This window comes from Dermochelys coriacea, chromosome 2 (assembly GCF_009764565.3).
Source record: "Dermochelys coriacea isolate rDerCor1 chromosome 2, rDerCor1.pri.v4, whole genome shotgun sequence".
Lineage (NCBI taxonomy): Eukaryota > Metazoa > Chordata > Testudines > Dermochelyidae > Dermochelys > Dermochelys coriacea.
Genome location: NC_050069.1, coordinates 145,027,583 through 145,048,273, shown reverse-complemented (window position 1 = coordinate 145,048,273; position 20,691 = coordinate 145,027,583). Strand labels below are relative to the sequence as shown.

General features: G+C 39.8%; 1 protein-coding gene across 4 annotated transcripts in view; it reads left to right on the top strand.

The window, feature by feature from the left end:
* ADCY2 (adenylate cyclase 2) overlaps positions 1 to 20,691 on the top strand; it is a 483,719-nt gene that overhangs the window by 345,362 nt on the left and 117,666 nt on the right. For all 4 annotated transcript variants that reach the window (XR_006279108.1, XM_038390427.2, XM_043508479.1 and 1 more), the window contains exons 8-12: positions 11,057 to 11,215; positions 11,606 to 11,738; positions 12,165 to 12,341; positions 13,988 to 14,031; positions 17,133 to 17,213. Coding sequence is in view for 3 of the 4 variants with exons in the window: in XM_038390427.2 (XP_038246355.1) it covers positions 11,057 to 11,215; positions 11,606 to 11,738; positions 12,165 to 12,341; positions 13,988 to 14,031; positions 17,133 to 17,213 (594 nt within the window). In the remaining variant the exon portion in view is untranslated. The remainder of the gene's footprint in view (positions 1 to 11,056; positions 11,216 to 11,605; positions 11,739 to 12,164; positions 12,342 to 13,987; positions 14,032 to 17,132; positions 17,214 to 20,691) is intronic.

Below are 20,691 nucleotides of genomic sequence, written 5' to 3'. Positions count from 1 at the left end.
TTAGAGGATTGGCAAAATGCAAAGATGTCGTGGAGTCACCTTTGTCCTATGCCCATTTTTCCTTGCTTCACTGAGCACATCTCAGTTATGACTGAGAGTCTTATCTTAAACCTGTTCATTCAGAAAGTGAAGCTGGTGCAGAATGGGGCAAACCATCCGTTAAGCAGAGATCTAATTGCACTATTTTAAGGTAGAAGCATCAAATAAATGTACAAATTTAAATATTTTTGGAAGTGCTCTCCTATAACAATCAAATACTTCAGTTTGTGTTAGTCTATTTCTAGGATGTTTTTGGCACTTAAACAACTATTAATGTGTTCTTATACTAATGCTCAATAACTTAACAAAACTCACCACTAGTAATAAAGTCCAAGTACTGTTTAGCAAGCTTCCTATATGTCAAAAATATTATATCATTTAGATGTCCAGATTTTTGGTAGTGGTCTTGGCAGTAGTGGCAGTGAATTGGACTTTAGTTTTAAAGATTACACAGCTTTTTTTGTTAGCTTCAGTTTCTAGTTGCAATGTTTCTGCATCAGTTCATTCAGAGAGTATCTATGCATGGCATTAGCAACTACCTGGAACTTACCAGGTACACTCTATGTATTGCACCTGTCATGCATAATATGGCTTCTTTAGATCATGGGTCTCAAACACATGGCCAGTTATTTCCTGCGACCTGCCATAGGTGCCGACTCCACCGGCAGCCAAACTCCCCTCACCCAGGGCCGTCCCTGGGGGCAGAGGTGGGGGCTTTAACCGAAGTAATTCTAAAAGTAAATGCATGGGTTTTGTTGTTTGAGTGGAGGTGCATTACTGACTGTTTATATTTTATTAAAACCCCTCTTCGCATTACAGTTTTTAAAAAAATAATACATTGACTTTTAATAACATACTATATTACTCTTCATTTTTTTCATTTTAACTATACTTTTGTGTCGGTGTGTGAAAAGGTTTCAGTGATGCGGCCCTCAGACCAATGTACTAGTCCTCATGTGGCCCTCATGGTGATTTGAGTTTGAGATCCCTGCTATAGATTGTGTGTACCTGGTTTTATCTGACCTTGCAATAATACTCCCCCTAATTCACGCATCCATGCTTACTGGCATCACAGATGTAACTTAAGTTACTTAAGTATTGATTCTTGAGACAGTAATTCTTTCAATCTATTGGATACCTGGATGACCTTGCAATAATACTCCCCTTAATTCACGCATCCAGGCTTACTGGCATCACAGATGTAACTTAAGTTACTTAAGTATTGATTCTTGAGACAGTAATTCTTTCAATCTATTGGTTTACTCTAATAGAGGTACCTGAGTGGGTAGGTAGATGGATAGAATAGGAAGTGCTCTTGAATATCAGACATTCATTGAAAAGATGTAGCCTTTCTGAAAGGCTGGATTCATATCTTCCTACTTGGTGAATCATATATATTATTATTTTCGGGACTGGAATGGAATTAGGATGGCGCATTTCCTTAATGTTTTTTTAAAAATCCAAATCCAAATACAAAAGTGTGTCTTCCCCCTTTACATAACTTTCATTTATTTATGGTACATCAAGTATTTATCTTTATTGAGCTTGAGACTTATGGACTTCATTGTTTCCAATGAAATATTTTTTCCATTGAGCATTATATTATCATGTTTCTCTTTTGTATGGTCATATACAAGAATACCATCCGAGTATTAGCAATTACCACTTCTAGGTGCAACAGGAACTCTGGTATTTTCTTTTGGAAGCTCTTAAGTACACTAATGATTCTATACAAACGTTTTTGATAATAATACTGTCCAAATGTTGTGATACAATTGTTATCTGTTCAAGAGAGACAAGATGGGTGCGGTAATGTCTTTTATTGGACCAACTTCTGTTGGTGAGGAAGTTTTTTTCACGAAAAGAAGTTAGTCTAATAAAAGATACTACTTCACCCATCATTTCTTTCCAATGTCCTGGGACCAACAGAGCTACAACACTTAAAATGGTTATCTGTATGAGAAAGGTAAGTTATAAACCACACATTGGTTAAATAGTTTAATTAACCAGCTTTTAAAGCTGATAAGAAATTACAGAAAGCAAAATAAAGATGGTTAGGTGATAGTTCACAATATTAAAAAATGAACTCAAAATAGGAAGTTACAACTTTCAAGAGATAATAAATCAATTCACTAATTCAAGGTCTTTTTACAGTCTTGCTATAAAAGGAAACTTCTGTATTACTCTAGGCAGGTGATTTTGGTATCTGCATGGAATTGTGGATTCTTAAGCATGGATCCTTATTTACTTCCAGCCAAGTTTATATGCCACTAGAATTATGGGACTGCTCACATCAGTTCAAACAAACAATTCTACAGTAGAATTTCAAAATTTAGACAAATAACTTAACTTAATTATCAAAGAGTGTCAATTCAGTTCAAAATTATGTTGGCCAAGAGATACTTATAACCAACCTTTGCCACTTACACATGCACAAGGATATCTCACATTAAGCCAAAAACATAATATTCAGTTCTCTTGACCACAAAATCTGCATGATTTTTAGGCTGAATCTTTGAAACATTTCTGGTTTCTCACAATAACTTTTGCTGTAGAGAAGCCCAGTTTCCCATTACAAATAGTACTAGGCTTAGTTATGATGAGTTCCTCAATACTCTCAACTGCTTATTGATTTAGGGTAACTTCTAGACAACTAAGACGAATCTTGTTAGTGAAATACAAGTACACATCATACATTTAATGTATTAAGATTTTAACTCACGTGTGTACTTTTGAGAAGTATTTAGCTTACTGGGAACAGAGTGCCACTTGGGGAAACAATATGCTTATAAAAGTAATTATTTTGTTTATCAGTTGCAATGACTGGTTTCTTGAGACTGATAAGAGAGTTCATTCAGATGTTATGATAGCTGTATTCTTATTCTCTTTCTGGATTTCAAGCAATCTCCCTAGAAGAAACTTAAAAGACAGTTAATAGAGTGCTTGTTAGTGATAAGATTTTATATTGGCCAGTTATACCAAAAGAAGGACAGGAGACGCTTGATATGGTTTTAATCAGGCCACAACTTTATTATCAGATGTCTGGGATTACCCGGCAGATAAAGTGTACAGTACAGGTAACTCCATGATCATTTCAGTTTCACCAGCTCACCTCCCTCCCCCTTTTTCAATCCAGGTGCCCCAGCCAACCCATTGCTGGGACCTTATCATCCCTCCTACCCCTCCTTCCCGCAAATGGGGGTTAAGTTGGGCTATAAGCAAGTTAAAGAAGTATGGGCTGGATGAATGGACTATAAGGTGGGATAGAAAGCTGGCTAGATTGTCGGGCTCAATGGGTAGTGATCAATGGCTCCATGTCTAGTTGGCAGCCGGTATCAAGTGGAGTGCCCCAAGGGTTGGTCCTGGGGCCAGTTTTGTTCCATATCTTCATTAATGATCTGGAGGATGTGTGGATTGCACCCTCAGCGAGTTTGCAGATGACACTAAACTGGGAGGAGTGGTAGATACGCTGGAGGGTAGGGATAGGATACAGAGGGCCCTAGACAAATTAGAGGATTGGGCCAAAAGAAGTCTGATGAGGTTCAACAAGGACAAGTGCAGATTCCTGCACTTAGGACTGAAGGATCTCATGCACTGCTACAGACTAGGGACCGAGTGGCTAGGCAGCAGTTCTGCAGAAAAGGACCTAGGGGTTACAATGGACGAGAAGCTGGATATGAGTCAACAGTGTGCAATTGTTGCCAAAAAGGCAAATGGCATTTTGGGATGTATAAGTAGGGGCATTGCCAGCAGATCGAGAGACGTGATCGTTCCCCTCTATTTGACATTGGTGAGGCCTCATCTGGAGTACTGTGTCCAGTTTTGGGCCCCACACTACAAGAAGGATATGGAAAAATTGTAAAGAGTTCAGCAGAGGGCAACAAAAATGATTAGGGGACTGGAACACATGACTTATGAGGAAAGGCTGAGGGAACTGGGATTGTTTAGTCTGCGGAAGAGAAGAATGAGGGGGGATTTGATAGCAGCCTTCAACTACCTGAAAGTGGGTTCCAAAGAGGATGGATCTAGACTGTTCTCAGTGGTAGTGGATGACAGAATGAGGAGTAATGGTCTCAAGTTGCATTGTGGGAGGTTTAGGTTGGATATTAGGAAAACCTTTTTCAGTAGGAGGGTGGTGATACACGGGAATGCGTTACCTAGGGAGGTGGTGAAATCTCCTTCCTTAGAAGTTTTTAAGGTCAGGCTCGACAAAGCCCTGGCTGCGATGATTTAGATGGGGATTGTTCCTGCTTTGAACAGAGGGCTGGACTAGATGACCTCCTGAGGTCCCTTCCAACCCTGATATTCTATGATATGATAGGGAAGGGGCGTTAGCTCCAAGCCATACTAGTCATAGGAGCCCTGAATTACTCCCCCACTCAATTCAATTCTTTAACAAACATCTGCTTTTTAAATCCTTTACCAAACCATTTATCCGGTCACTGTATCCCTTCCCTATGGAGTATCTGTGCTGGACATCCGCCCCACATTTACGTAACAAGTTGCGACATCAGAGCCTAATTCCCTTCCTTACTCACCATAACAAAGTGCCCCCCTGAACTTGCTGTGAGGAAGGAAAAAAAAAATCCAGTCCACCTTGGCCAATCTGATGATGAGGGAAAAATTCCTTCCCAGCCCCTCTAGAAAGAAGCGACTAACAAAATACCCTCAGCAGATCCTGACCAAACCTGGTATTTTGCTACCTCCAAGGGGAGGGAGGGTGGATGTTGCTCCACCTAGTTTGTGGAAAAGGGGCTTCTCCCACCAGCCTTGCCCTGTAACAACTTCCCAGCCCTGCCAGTCCCTGGGGGATGGGTCAGCATCACCACACTAACCCACTCTACTTTGCAACAGCTCCTGAGCCTCTCACTCACCCCACACCCATAAAGCACTATACTCCTTCCCCCAGAGAGCCAGACAATACCTGCCCCCTCCTCCACTTAAGGTGCAGTGCAGTCATTTTACCAAGCAAAGGGCACTCTTGCTTTCCAGGCAATGACACTTTGCTCAGTCTCTCTATTCCAGCTGTTTTGGCTTCTGGGAACAAAATAGGACATTTTATTATAGTGGCATGGCAGCACTGCTATAGTTAAGGTCGCACCGCAACATCTGTTTAATGGTCAACCTTTCTAAGTCCTTTAAAATGTATGTGCTTTGTCAGATTCCTTTAAAATTTGGTATGTCTCAGAAGGGTCCAGTGGTGGGTTAGTAGCCCATATTTGGAATCGTTTGAGCACAGGATTCCAGAGATATCAGCCTCCCAATAAACAGCCATTTAAAAAATAATCTAGGTTGGGGGGGGCGGCATTCCCCCAGAGCTAGAGATCAAACTGTTGATGTGATGCAGGTTAAAATGGTCTCAATCTGAGTTTTACTCAACGTAGTGCATGACACCCATTAAATCTTTGGGTGTCCCAAACTGAGAAAAGTATTTAAGAAAATGCATGTATGTTTGTTTTTCACTGTGCATGCACCAAAACAGAAAAATGACGAGAGGTGTTTCCATTCCCACCATTTCATATGCTTTAAAGTTTGTAAGTGCTTTAAAATTTGAACAGTTAATTGAACTGCTTTGAAATTTGGTGTACTTCATGGGGGCATCAAGTCATTTGACCAATTTTGGTTCCCTCTAATTTTTCCAATGCATGTGCGGAATGAATTTTGTTGTGTATATCAACAGGGAGGTGATGTGTGGCGGGGGTGGGCTGTGGGGCTTGGAGTGTGGGAGAGGACTCAGAGCTGGAGCAGAAGGTTGGTGTGCAAGGGGGTGAGGACTCCAGCTGGAGGTGTGAGCTCTGGGCAGGGGCCGAGGATGAGGGGTTTGGGGTGCAGGCTGCCCTGGGGCGCACGGCAGGAAGAAAATACTCCCCCAGCCCTCTCTCATCTCAGCAGCACCTGGGCTGGGGAGATGAGGCTCCTCTCCCTGGCCACAGTAGGTTTGGGCTGGGGCCACAGAAGAGGCACCTTCGCGTCTCCCCGCCGCAGCCCTGAGCACCTGCACGACCCTTGATAGGCTTGGCGGCGCAGCTTAGAGGGAACTTAGCATTTGACCAAGATTTGGGGTCATTTGACTAAGGAGTTCCCAAGTTAGACTCACCAGCCTCCAAAAAGCCTGTTTCCTCCTGCTTTGTACTGTTAAAATGAGGGGTACTGATGACTGGATGAATCACAGACCTCTTGATGCCTGTGAATTCACTCTTAATTAACATAACTAAGGGCAAATTAATCACAAGCCCCTACCTAAGACAAAAGGAGTTTTGACTGAGTGGCCGGAGGTCGCTACACATTGTGAATTGTGGGTAGCAAACCCCTGCCCCAGCCCAGAGCCTGCACCCAGCACCCAACCCTCTGCCCCAATCAAGGTACTTCACTTTATTTTCATTTACTTCCTATTACTTATAAAAATAGGAGGAGGATGCAGAAAAAAAGAATGAAAAATGGGGGAGAGATAAGAGAGAATGTGCTTTTTCTTGGCTGGGTCCTGAGCGGGGGGAGGGTGAAAATGAAGCTGTGCATAGGACCCACTAACTTTAAATCTGCCACTGCAAAACCTAGAAGGAAAAAGAATGTTCGTGGAAGGATGTCATCTAATATACATAGGATTTTTCTCTTTGAAATTTTTTTTTTAGTTGTTTCAGGTCAACACATATGTGGACACTGAGGCCCTGAACTACAAAAGTAAAGCACTTTGATACTAAAACTAGCAATTGTGCATAGATTTTGCTGTACATATCAGGATAATTTCAGCTTCAGTGGCCCCTAAAGTAAAAGAGAAATTAGACCAAATTGTTAGGTGATAGAAAAAAAATAGAGAGCCTAGTTAGTCATCTGTGGTCTTAGTCCCTTATTCAACCTGGTTCTTAAACACATGACTATCCCAACTGAAGTAAAAAGTTGTGATTATTCCCATGTAAATATGTGAATAGTCCTACTTATCATCTTTATTTTAGAGTGCTTTACTTCTGTGGTCTACATTACACATTATGGAGTCAATATGCCTTACAGTTATTGCCTTACTTATAAAGGAGCTCAGTGCCCACGACTCCAATCAAGCTATATGCACATATGCTTCCCTGTTTTACTAACAGCAATTGTACTTCAATTGGGTGTCTTAAGCATAAAGCTAAGCTGGGGAAAGAGGTATAGTGCTGTCCTGTGAGGGAATATTGAAAAAAATGGGTTTGTTTAGTCTGGAGAAGAGAAGACTGAGAGGGGACATGATAATCCTTTTCAAGTACATAAAAGGTTGTTACAAGAAGTAGGGAGAAAAATTGTTCTCCGTAACATCTGAGGATAGGACAAGAAGCAATGGTCTTAAATTGCAGCAAGGGAATTTAGGGTGGACAATAGGAAAAACTTCCTGATTGTCCGGATGGTTAAGCACTGGAATTAATTGCCTTGGGAAGTTGTGGAATCTCCATCATTGAAGATTTTTTTAAGAGCCGATTAGACAAACACTTATCAGGGATGGTCTAGAGAATAATTAGTTCTTCCATGAGTGCAGAGGACTGCAGTAGATGACCTCTTGAGGTCCCTTCAGAGTCATACAATTCTATGATTCTATGTCAAAGAAATATTCTACATTTCATTTTAAATTCCGTTGTTGTTTTCCCTTCACCTCTCTCCCGCACAAGCATCTGGTGGCCTTCTCAATTAAATATTACTCAACTAGAGGTTCTCAACAGCTGTCTTTGATTTAATCTCATGAAATTCTTTCTTGTTCAGAGAACATTTTCATTGACATGAAAGTAATTGTTGGAACAACAAAAACCCTTTAAATAGGGTGAGCATTCAGTTTCTGTAGTCCTGATTCAGCAACGCACTTCAGCATGTGTTTAAGACTGGATTTTCATGGGACCCAAAGTGCCCACATCCCAAATGAAATCAAATTAAATGGGATTTGGGCACTTTAACTCCCTCAGGCTCCTTTGAAAAATCCTAGCCTAAGTTGGCTCTGCTGAATTTCTGTGTGTATATTCTTAATTTCTATATCTAGTTGCCTGTATGCATATTTATTCAAGTCGGAAAGCCAGTTAGGCCCCAGATCAGCAAGGAACTTAAGCACATGCCTAATTTTAAAAATGTGAGTAGTTCCACAGCCTTAGACATTTTGCATCCATAACTCTAATTTACAGTAGTCTTTCTAATTCTTCTTTGTTAATACATCCCTCCTTAAGGAAATCCAAAAGAAACCAAGAACTTGCTTTGGTTTCCTCTGAAAAAGCCTACTAGTTAGCCAGAGCAGCACTTTATCTTACATAAAAAAATATTAAGAAAAGAAAGCATTTTAATAATTTTTTTTATGATTCAACCCTTTTAATATAGCTGTTCTTACACAAGATATACAGTAATTGCTTCCAACCTTTTGCATCAACCGACTTCCCATTCCATGCCACTCCAAACATTTTGTTCTTCCTTCTGTGAAATTGTTTCTAATGTGTCTTCAAAGTGCCTTTTCTTCAATTAAATTTTATTCTTCCAGTCTTATTGTCCTGGGTATAATAGCAATAACAGTTCATAATGATTTGATTTACGAAACTGTATTTTTGTAATACTTAATAAATAATGGTTTACTTTCTTTACAGTATTCTGTAGCCTGTTTCATGATCTGAGGATCAACACAATTGATTTCTTGTAAGCTTTCCTGTGTTGTGTTTTTGTTTGTTTTTTGAATCACTGTAATAACAGATCAAAATGGAATAATCTCAGTATAATGTTCTGATGACTTCTGATACTCATATTTCTTTGTTGTTTTGACTTCTGTATGGAGCACATTCTGCTCTCTCTTCCTCAGCTGTGGAGAGCACATTATTCAGCAGAAACTGTGTGGTCATTGGGTAGGGAACGATTTGAGAAGCACTGACAGGTCATTTGAGTCCTCTGTAAATGGCAAAGTTTTGTGGGCTCTGTCCATGCTCCCATACAGCACCATTTGGGGGCAGGGAAAAGTTGGTGTGGGGAAGGAAAGTTGTGCTCCCCACTTAAACTTTTGCTAGACAGATACATTGGCCATCCGTGAAGCAAGGATATGGCAGTAACAGACAACTGTAGCCTTAGGGCTTCAGTTAGCAGCGGCAGCCTGAGTTATGAGGATTCATTGCTACTCCCACTGCTCCCAGAAACCCTCTGTGTCAAGAATGAAAACCAACTCAGAGTTTGTGGTCCACACAGAGAAAAATGTGACCTTGAAACCAGATTCAAGCTAATTCAAATCCTCAAATTTCACATAAGATTTGTCAACTTTGTGACCTAAAATAAAATGCAGAGGCCAAATTGCTATCTTATTTTTGGTCAGGATGTCATTGGAAAAAGATTTAGGGCCTAAATTTCAACTGCCTTTGACCCTTGTGTTAGCCACCTGTACAAAGCACTTGCTAAATACTGCTGTTCTGATTTGGTAACATTTTATACCTACTTTGCACAGATGGCTAACACAATGCACAGATGTAAATGACTATCAAGGATGCAAAGTAGGGGAGAAAATAAATAAATAAAGCTGAGAGAACTTTGTCCTCTCTGCTGTTCTCTGCTGAAGCACAAAAAACTCCCAAGGATGTTGATTTTCTGTAGTAGTCTGTTAAAAAGATGTATTGCACTACAGTCCTGCAGAACAAATCTGCGTTTATCTTACGCTGACTGCTTACAGAGATCACTTACAAAGTGTATGTCAGCTGCAGAAAAACTGTATACAAGAGCAGTAGTAGAAAGGAAACATGCGTTATCAAGTGAATGGGGCCTAGAATATCTGAGAACTCCAACCCCATCTTCCATAAAAATAATTTTGAAGCATGATTTGAAGCATTGGCCGTCAAATAAAACTCTACCAATTTTCACCTTCCGGGCCAAAGACCATTTCAGAAATGTTACAGGAAGACAGGATTTGCCATACCAGATTAAACCAGACATCCATTAGATCCAGTGCCCCATTTCTGCCCAAGCCAATTCTTGGTGCTTGAGAAGAAAGAGAAATGACTGTACCATATTTGTTCCATAATTCAACAGTCAAGTAATCATAGAATATCAGGGTTGGAAGGGACTTCAGGAGGTCATCTAGTCCAACCCCCTGCTCAAAGCAGGACTAATTCCCAGTTTTTGCCCCAGATCCCTAAATGGCCCCCTAAAGGATTGAGCTCACAACCCTGGGTTTGGCAGGCCAATCCTCAAACCACTGAGCTATCCCTCCCCCCACATTACTATAAGGTAATGTGGTATCATTCTTTCCCTTAAACTATGTTACCAATATCATGTACCAAACCCTACAATAACTACTTTATATGGATCTCTTTGTAGCAGTATTTCATATTGCCACTCTGAACCTCCCAAACCAGATTTCCCATGCTCAGTATCTTTCAAGTTTGATACATGGGGATCACAAGTACTGTGAGTGTTTTCTGCCTCTTAACAAAATAATCTGAGGGTTAGATTAACCAGTGTGCTTCAGCTGCTTTCCACTGTATTAACCGGCCATATATACAGGACTACAGCTGCTTTGTGTCACTGGAGTGGTGTAGAAGTGATTAGTTTTGCACCTTCATTCCATGGAGTTAAAAACATTTACAAACATTAATAACACTTCTTTTGAGATAGGTAAATATTATAGGTTAACTGAGGTACAGAGACGTTACATGAGTTATCGAAGATCTCTCACATACTTGGCAACTGAGCTGGGATAGAACAAAGATCTTCCAAAGAGTTGCACTTCAAGCTTAGTCAGAAGGCCAAGTTTCTCCTCTGTATGGCTTACTATTCCTAAAATAATTACCATAGGTATTAAAAAAGGGAATTCTAGTTTGGACTTTAGAATGACCATTTGTTGCAAACAAATGGTTCAAAAAATGTGACGACAGTGATAACGTATAAAAAGTAAACCTTTTAGCAAAAGAAAACATCTGAGTAACCTCCTGGTATTGGAGATAAATGAAATAAGATACCATTATCACTGTTGTTTGGCTTTCTTGTACATTCAAAATTATGGACCCATGTTGTATCCTAACATGATTATTCTTCTTAATTGTAGGAAGGTCAGAGATGCAACTGGAGTTGATATCAATATGCGTGTAGGAGTGCATTCTGGAAATGTCCTTTGTGGTGTTATTGGGCTACAGAAGTGGCAGTATGATGTATGGTCACATGATGTTACATTGGCAAACCACATGGAAGCTGGAGGAGTCCCAGGGTATGGCTTTGTATACATGAACTTTAATACATTTTCCTATCAAATAAATAATATATAGATAATTGATGGCAGAAATTTATGAAGAAATCTTAACCAGGACTTAGAGCTTCTTATCAATATTATCAATAATATGTGTTAGTTGTTTTCCTGAGGGAAGGTATGAGTCGAGCTGATACTTTTTATATTGAAAACCCCAGATTTGTTGCTTTCTACCTGATTTGTGCACATAAGAACTTTTGAAAATGGCACCCTTAATTATTGTATCTTTAATTTACAAAAATCTATATAGGAAAACTTTTGAATTTTTTTGTTTATTTTCAGTTAAAAATACCGCTATAAATTAATATTTCTAATATTCCATAATAATTTATTTAACAAACATAATTTCAGCCGTGTTCACATTACTTCAGTCACCTTGGCACATTTGAATGGAGCATACAAAGTGGAAGAAGGGGATGGAGATGTAAGGGACCCATATCTGAAGGAGCATAATGTTAAAACCTACTTTGTAATCAATCCCAAGGTTAGTAGTACTTGCATTATGCTGTCAACCATAATTCTGTTTTTAAACAGAATATTACTCTCTTTTTTTACACACCCGTACACAAAATGTTACTCAGAGAACAATGATTTTGACTTAGTGTTGCCAGGAAGTACTAAACAAATATTACCTGGATTGGAAAAGAAACCTTCTGTTTGATATATACAGTAATGGCCAGATCCTGAGACGAAATGAACCTCTGCAACTCTTATTGGAGCCACTGGGAATTGCATGCTCTCAGCACCTCTCAGTTATAGTTAAATGTATGGATATATAGTATCATATAAAAGCATGAGAGAGTGCACATATGCTTGCATGTGTGTGAGTGCACACGTGTGTTTTACAACAGGATATAAGCATGTACTATACTAAATCATCTACAAATATTCATCTTTTTTTCCCCTTCAGGGAGAAAGGCGAAGTCCTCAGCACCACTTCAGACCCCGGCATACCTTAGATGGAGCTAAGATGAGGGCCTCTGTCCGCATGACTCGGTACCTGGAATCTTGGGGTGCAGCCAAGCCGTTTGCACACTTACACCACAGGGACAGCATGACCACTGAAAATGGCAAGATTAGTACCACAGTATGGGCCTATTTATGTAATTTCAAACTATGTAGCTATTTTGAAAGAAAAATTAAATCCTTGGTATTAAATGTTCTATATTTTCCTGAGACAAGGTGGATAAGGTAAAATCTTTTATTGGATCAACTTCTGTTAGTGAAAAAGGCAAGCTTTTGAAATTACATGGACCTCTTCTTCGGGTAAGGTGGTCCAATAAAAGGTATTATATACTTTGGTGGTACTACCCACCTTGTCTCTCTAATATGCTGGGATAGACATAGCTGCAACAACACTGCAAAAAAATATAATTTCCTGTTAAACAAAAACATATGCCTCTGTATTTTGTTTCTTTTTTGAGATCAAGTTTTAAAGGCCAGATCCAAAGCTCACTGAAGTCAATGATAGTCTTTCCATTGACTTAATGGGCTTTGGATCAGATTCTAAAGGGCCAGATTCTGCTATCAGTGCAAGTCTGAAACCTCACTGAAATCAACAGGAGTTGTGTGTGCACATTGGAGAGCAAATTTGGGCTTTCTAGGTTTATGGACACAACCCCAGAGTATAGTGTGGTTACTTAGCACCACCATGCAGGCAGTTTCTGGATTAAAAGCAAGTGCTAGACAGCCACACGAGGAGAACTCCAGTAGAGAGAGATTCTCTGAGAGATATACTCTCTCACTGCAGTATAGGCATAGTTGGGGAAAAGGCAGCATGGCCAGGGCTTTCCTGTGCTCTTTAACTGCTCTAAGTTATCCTGGAGTACACAAGCCAACAGCACCTGCCTTTCCAAGCTTCATTGTGGGCTCCTCAACCATAGATGAGGATTTGGGTCAATAGTTCTATAGCACACCAGTAAATTATTAGGTAAGCGATTTTTTTCTTGTCATTCAGTCCCAATGTCTCTGTGATTACTGCACATCACTATCATCCACTACTGAAAAAGAAAAAAGGGTGGTGGGGAGGAAATTCTGGTTGTACTCAACATTTGAATTCAATTCCATGTTCCTTGCACTGAGAATGTAGGGTTGAACCATGTAACTTCTCATTAACTCAAGATTTTTGATCAGTAAGTTCAGTACATCAAAACAAAAATATGAAGTGAATGCAACATGTTAAGCATAAAAAGCATCAAACTATTATTTAGTCACAAAATAATGGTTGCTGTCAGAAATCATCATCATTTAAAAATAGTGGTCATATTGCTTATTTGTGCACTTAATTAGATGTTACTTAATTTTCAGTGGCACTGACTAACCCTACCTCCCATTGGAAGCAATGAGAATTTTGGCATTGATTTCAGTGGGATCATGATTAGGTTCTGAAGTAGTAAAACTTATAGGGAAAAAGCTTTTTGGATCCAACCAAATCATATTAATAATTTAATATTTACATTGAAGCTTGTTGCCTAATCATATTTTCCAAATCATTCCCCTTTTCTGCTTCATTAAAACTTATTATGTGAAAAAGCTGGTACTTATTAACACCTGTTTGAAAACTTCATATATTGATCTGGTAACAGATTAGCACTAATGTATTTGCAGAATTTTCTTCTTGACAAATTTTGCATCGCTATAGTCTAACAAATATTTTCAACATGAGCAATATTTTCAGAATGTTCTACATTCGATACAGGGGGGTTTTCCTTCTTTTTTTTTTTTATTTTTTAGGATGTGCCAATGGGTCAGTATCATTTCCAGCGCTGCAGAGAAAGGTATGTATAAATTTATTCACATAAAGTACAATAGATACAAAACTTTCACCATTAAGAACCATTTTTTCCAAAATATGATTTTTAGAGCAAGTCCTTCCAACAAAGAGATTGGATGTAAAAATAGAGATATTTTAAAATGGCGCTTATTAATTATGGATGCATACCTTCCAACAAGCAGCACTAACCCCATAGAAAGTTGCATTACAGTACAGTGTGGATCATCTGAAAGTGAAGCTGCCTCATTGTCCTGGATATTTGATATCCAGTTAAATCTAGTGGGGCTGCTGGTAAGGGTTTTTTCAATTGTTATTTTGAGTGTTACTTACTTCATAAAGTAGCTTCAGAAAATATTATTGTGGTTCAAGTGCTGTTTTGTACCATATTCTGGGTTACTGCCAGACAAATGTTTATAAATTCACATGATAAAGCTCAACTTGTCATTTTTTCATGGCTGAACTTTCCATTACTAGGAAAGAATGAGAAGAAACGGATGTATGTGAACTGAAAAAGTTCTTTAAAAATCCCCAAAGTTATTTTGGAAACTTCCAAACCAAGAAAAGAGTATGGCTGTTCTTTGAAAATAAAATTAGCATGGTATTGCAAGAAAATTAGAGCTGGGTATCATCTTTGTAAGAGCCTGAGAAAGCTAACCTGTAAATAACATATTTTCTTCATTGCTATAAGTGATATCACAAGTACCATAAATTGGTTTAAAAGAACCATTCAATTCAAAACTAAAATTTTCATTCCCTTTCCAAAGGTGGTAATTCATCCGATCTGTGGTCTCTCTTTATTCTCTTCCCATGTCCATGCCCTGTAAATACCCGACACTATCCAAAGGTTGACAGGAAGCCAGGTGTTCCCATTCAGAAGCAGTTCTGGATCCCATAGGAAGACCAACCTTTGGCTGATCCTACAAGACCTGACAAACGCATCCTGGCTTTATGGCTAAAGTGGATTAGTTATGTTTCAGTTTGCACAGAATGTGAAAATCATGTATGTCAGCACTGTAGTGAAAGAATGAACCATTTTATTGTAGTATTTTCAAAGAATGAAATTCTTTCAAATGCTGGAAATGCGTTTGTTTTCTTATTCTTTAATTGTACTCTAAAATAGACTCCAAAGGTTCAAAAAACTATGATTGTATAACTTGGCCTGAAAATATAATATAGCTTATGGTCAAGATTTTCACAAATAGGAACCTAAAATCAGGCTCCTATATCCATCTTAAGGCACTTGAATAAGTAGTGATTTTCAAAGGAGCTGATCACCCAACCACTCCCAGTGAGGTCAAAGGGAACAGTTAGGTGAGCGCTCAGCTCTTTTAAAATCCCATCTTCTTAGTTGTTTGCTAGATAGGGTTAGATAAGAAAGTCTATTGTTATCCTGGATTCCTTGTAAGAAATAGGTCATAGACACTTGACACATACCTAATAGTCATGAAATCAGTGATACATTTCAATAGTTTTGAAATCAGTTGCATTCAGTAGAGAAGTAATAGGGTTCTATAGAAAATACTCTGCAAACCTACGCTATCTTATCAATTGAACCATCCTTTAGATCCTCATTTATTAAGAACTAATCCAAAAGTCATGGCTCAGAAGGAGGATGTGCTTGAGTTAACCTTGCCAAAATTCAAATCTGTGAGTTATCATAAACCCTAGGAGTTCAGGTAGTTCAAATCTAAGGTACTATCTATATTTTAAATTTTGGATATTAATCTTGAAAGGGTGGAAAGAAAACCTGGAGATATTTGAGGTGCTCCAGGTTTTAGGAGAGCACAACTTTTGAAGTGAACAAGTGAAGCCTGGTGTAACAGAAGAGAGTCCCATGCATGCAGACATTATGTCCATTCCATGCCCAGCTAACTTAAAATAAAATGAACCTTTTTGTTCATTATAGTAGTTTTACAGACTATATAAAGAGAAACCTGAAATATATTTGAAAATAAAATTTTGATAATTATTTCCAAACCTGCTACTGGAAAGTTCTAGATCCTCTAATCAGACCATACAAAGTGTTCCTATGAATGTGAATGGCATGTTCTTACCTAGTCACACAACATAGACAAATATTACCAAAAATAGCTGCAACAAACATGGGTATTTTTAAGGAGCTGAGAATATGAAATTCTTTTTTATAAATTCATTACATTCCCAAAGTGAGTACTTAAACAGAAATTTCCTCAACTCTGATTTTTCTACAGGAGTATTTTTTGTTTTTAAAGCACCACCTTATGTTTTGTTTTTAGATTATATGTTCTTTGGGGGATGGATTGTCATAGAATCACAAGATTAGAAGGGACTGCAAGGGTCATCTAGTCTAAACCCCTACCAAAATACAGGATTTGTTGTGTCTAAACCATCCAAGACATGTGGCTATCCAGCCTCCTTTTAAAAACCTCCAGTGAAGAAACTTTCATGGCCTCCGAAGACAGTCTGTTCCATAGTCCTACTCTTCTGACAGGAAGTTTTCCTGAGATTTAATCTAAATCTACTATGCTGTAGTTTGAACCCACTGTCTTTTGTCCTGCCCTCTGTAGCAAAAGAGAACAACTTTTCTCCATCTTTTTTATAGTGGCCTTTCAAGTAGCTGAAGATAACTATCATATCCCTTCTTAATCTCCTCTTTTCCAAACTAAACATACCCTGTTCCTTCAGCCTTTGCTCATCTGGCTTGCATTCCATTCCTTTGATCATCTTTGTCGCTCACCTCTGCATTCTTTCCAGTTTCTCTACATCCTTTCTAAAAATTGGTGTCCAAAATTGGATGCAGTACTCCAGCTCAGGCCTAACCAGCACTGAGTAGAGTGATACTATCACCTCCTGTGACTTGCATGCTGTGCCTCTGTTAATGCAGCCTTTTTCTGCAAATGCATCACATTGCTGACTCATGTTGAGGTTATGATCCATCACAACTCCCAGATCCTTCTCAGCAGTGCTGCTGTCAATCCAGTTTTCTCCCATTTAGTATTTGTACATTTGGTTTACCTACCTAACTGTAGCACCTTTCATTTGTCTTTGTTGAATTTCATTTTGGTGACTATAGTCCGGTTTTCCAATCAAGATCCTATGATAATATCTCATCTTTTTTCATTACAGAACAAAATCACAGAAGAAAAGATTTGAAGAGGAATTGAATGAGAGGATGATTCAGGCCATTGATGGAATTAATGCTCAAAAGTATATTTACATCTCCTCCCTTTAACATTCACATTCTTCTACAATTGATGGTAGAGTCTGCTGCCTCTCCTTGGATAGGTGCACAACACTCTAAAAGCAGTGGAGTGTCCACCATTCCACTTCAGAAAATAGAATAGGCCATTCAGAGAGACGTTACACTCCCTGCAGGCGAAAGAGCAGTACTGTGCAGCAACTTTTTCAAAGGCATTGTTCTAATAGCTGCTGCACTTGTGATTCATACGTTTGCCCTTTGAAGTTCCTCTGCTCAAAACTTGATTCTTTAGGCCTTCTACAGGAATCCACGATTTGGCCCTAAGTCCCCATGTGTACAACACCTCTCCAAATCCTCCTAAGAATTGGTATAAAACCTTATATACAACTGGGAAATTAAGTGTAGTTATATCCCAAACTGATGGGACTGCTAGTGAAATATTTGGGTTTGTTCTTCTATTTTCTGACTTCATAGATAAGTGCACCTTAAAATAGTAATTGAAAAGACAGAGCAGAGGTAAGGAGAAAGAACAAAGGAATTTAGCAGTAAGGAGTGAAAATGGAAATAATTAATGATCAGGGGTAAAAACAGATTGGGATAAACATGGAAAAAGAGAATAAAGCATTATGCTCCTCTAGCTGTATTCCATGTCTACTTGCTCTGGCTCGGTACAATCATCTGTCACAGTAGAAGAGAAAGTGAGATGAAGAAATAATAACCAGGACTTTCTAATACTGAAATCAGAGTGACAGAAGCAGCTCCACAGAACTAGAAGTGCCTCTTGTGCCACCTTTGATAACCATTGTTTCAGTTGGTCCATTGATTCCTTAGAGCATAATGTAGCTAGTCTGTACACGTAAATTGTTCTCAGAGGCAGAGAGGCACACATTGAATATATGTCCTTGGAGGAACTGGAGGTGACACTTACTAATGATATCAGATCCTGTTAGTGAATAGATAAGAACAAGATCAATACTTCTCTAACTGAAGGGTACAGACTCCTTTAAATATTAACTATCATTTCAGGATGAAATAGGGGGATGTATTTGTAAAAATTGTGCTTAGTAGTTACGAATTGTATTCTCCACTGCAGGTGTCCAATATTTGCTCAGTTGAATAACTTGTATACTGCACCTAATTGCTAGAAACTCAAGGACCACAATTAATTTTCATGTGTAACAATCCCATCAGGCTGTCTGTAGTTTTAAGAAAATAATTTTGAGTAAGTTCTCAGTGAAAGTGAATGTTGACAGTCATGTCACACACAAATAACAAAATGATTGTAAGCAAGTCCTCAGGTAGACAAATAGGTTTGTTTACACTATGTTAGTCTAAGAATGAGTTACAAGACACAATCCATACAGCTTTAGTGTGTTTTAAAGTACATGGGCTCTAAAAAGTGACACTGCAAAATGGCATTGTGTGGTTCCATTATGTGTTGTTTATCAATGATTTCCATAACAAATGTTCTTAGTTTACATGTAAAACCTTGCCAATCCTGTAGTCTTAATTTATGATCAGAGATCTAAGCTGACTTCTTTCCTTTTCACATATCGTTATTAGTAAAAGCTACATCCAAAAACTACATGCAGATAACAGTAAAATTGCAAAGTCAAGTGCTCAAAACTAAGAAATATCAAAAATATATCTGCCTGTGCATATGCATTAACACAGTAATAATTACATGTTCACATATTTCAGACCCTGCTGATTACCTAAGCTAGTGGCCAATCAGCTTCTGAACTTTTAAATACATAGCACAAACCTCTGCCATTTGTACTCTGTTACCAGATTAACTGATACCAGTAATAGGCTGCATATGTTACTCCTGAGGGCATTCTGTGCCAAAAAAAATTAAAATTCTCCGCACAATATTTTAAAATTCTGCAAATTTTATTTGTCAAGTAAATATGGAGGCTCCAGCATGACACTGGGGAGCACAGGTCACTGGCTGCACAGAGGTGGGAGATCACTGTGCAGTTCCCCCCCCGGACATGGACTCAGGGGTGAGGCTGCACCCATCCCTGACACAGCACAAGGACCGGGCCTTCCCCAGAAACACTGCTAGGCTTTGCCCCTCCTTGCCAGGTGCACCAGGTGTGGGCAGGCAGGATGCAAGTATGTGGGGGGGATCCAGGTATGGGTTGAGAGGGTTCTGTGTGGGGCAATCTGGGTGCATGTGGCTCAGTGGGGTGTCCAGTTGCAGGGGGATCTAGATGCACAGGGGCTTGTTGGGGGTTTCTGAATGCAACAGTAATGGGACTTTGCAGGTGGGATCCAGGTGAAGGTGGTTGGGGCTCAGTGGGGGGGTCTGGGTGTGCGGGCCATAGAGCTTGGCAGGGGGGTCTGGGTGTGGGGAGATCAGTGGAGGGTCTAGATGCTGGGGGAGTGGGTCTCAGTGGGGTGGGGATCCAGGGGCAGCTGGTTGGGGCTCAGTGGGGCGGGGATCTGGGTGCGGGTGGCTCATCGGGGTGGTCCAAGTACAGGGGGAGTGAGGCTCCTGGGGGGGTGTTCTGACTGGGGGGGTGAGGCTCGGCAGGAAGGTCTGGGTTTAAAGGGGACTAGATATATGGGGGATGGACAGATGGGGGAGGGATCCCTATACAGGGATCCCTCTCCCTTCAGCTGAGGAATTGTGGGTGCAGGAATCATGGCGGGGGGGCGGATTTTGCAGAGCTTCCTGCAGCTGGGGGAGAAATCTGGGTGTGACCTAGCCCCTGATGATGTGCAGGGAAAGAGGAAGTCACCTCCTCTCCAGTGCAGCCGGGACTAGCAACTGAACCCAGCGCAGGCTAGGAGCCACCAGCTGGGTCTTCCCCAGTCCCGCTTCCTGCACCACAGTTATTTATCTCTCTGCTGGCTGCCCTGGGCACCCAAAACATGCTACTGGGGATAGGTACGTGACCGCTCTTGTGGCTTCCCTTTGCTTCCCCATCAGAAAGTCATTTTTCTCTGGGGAAGCAAAGAAATCTGTGGGGGACATAAATTATGTGCATACGCAGTGGCACAAAATTCTCCCAGGAGTAATAATATGTAGATCATGCGCTGGTGGGACTTTAGACACTCACTGTGCCAGATAGTTTCAGATCTATTTACTGGGAGCAGAAGAGTGCAGAGCCTGAGAACTCCTTGTCTGAGTTCTAGGTTCTGGAAGGTAGTGTACTTAGGTTATTAGAGACATTTCTGCTCCCGTTTTCCATACGCTTGTGTCTACCTTCCTTACCTCTTGTCCTCCCTCCGCCCACCCACATCTGCTTCTCTCTGCCCCTGCCCCAGCTTCTCTTCCTCTGTTCCAGTTCTCCATCCTTAATTATTTCCCAGACTCTTTCCTTTCCTGTACAGTAACTCCTCATTTAACATTATAGTTACATTCTTGAAAAATGCAACTTCAAGCTAATCCAATTTTCCCATAAGAATTAATGTAAATGGGGGAGGGAGGGTTAGGTTCCAGGGATTTTTTTTCACCAGACAAAAAACTATATGCAT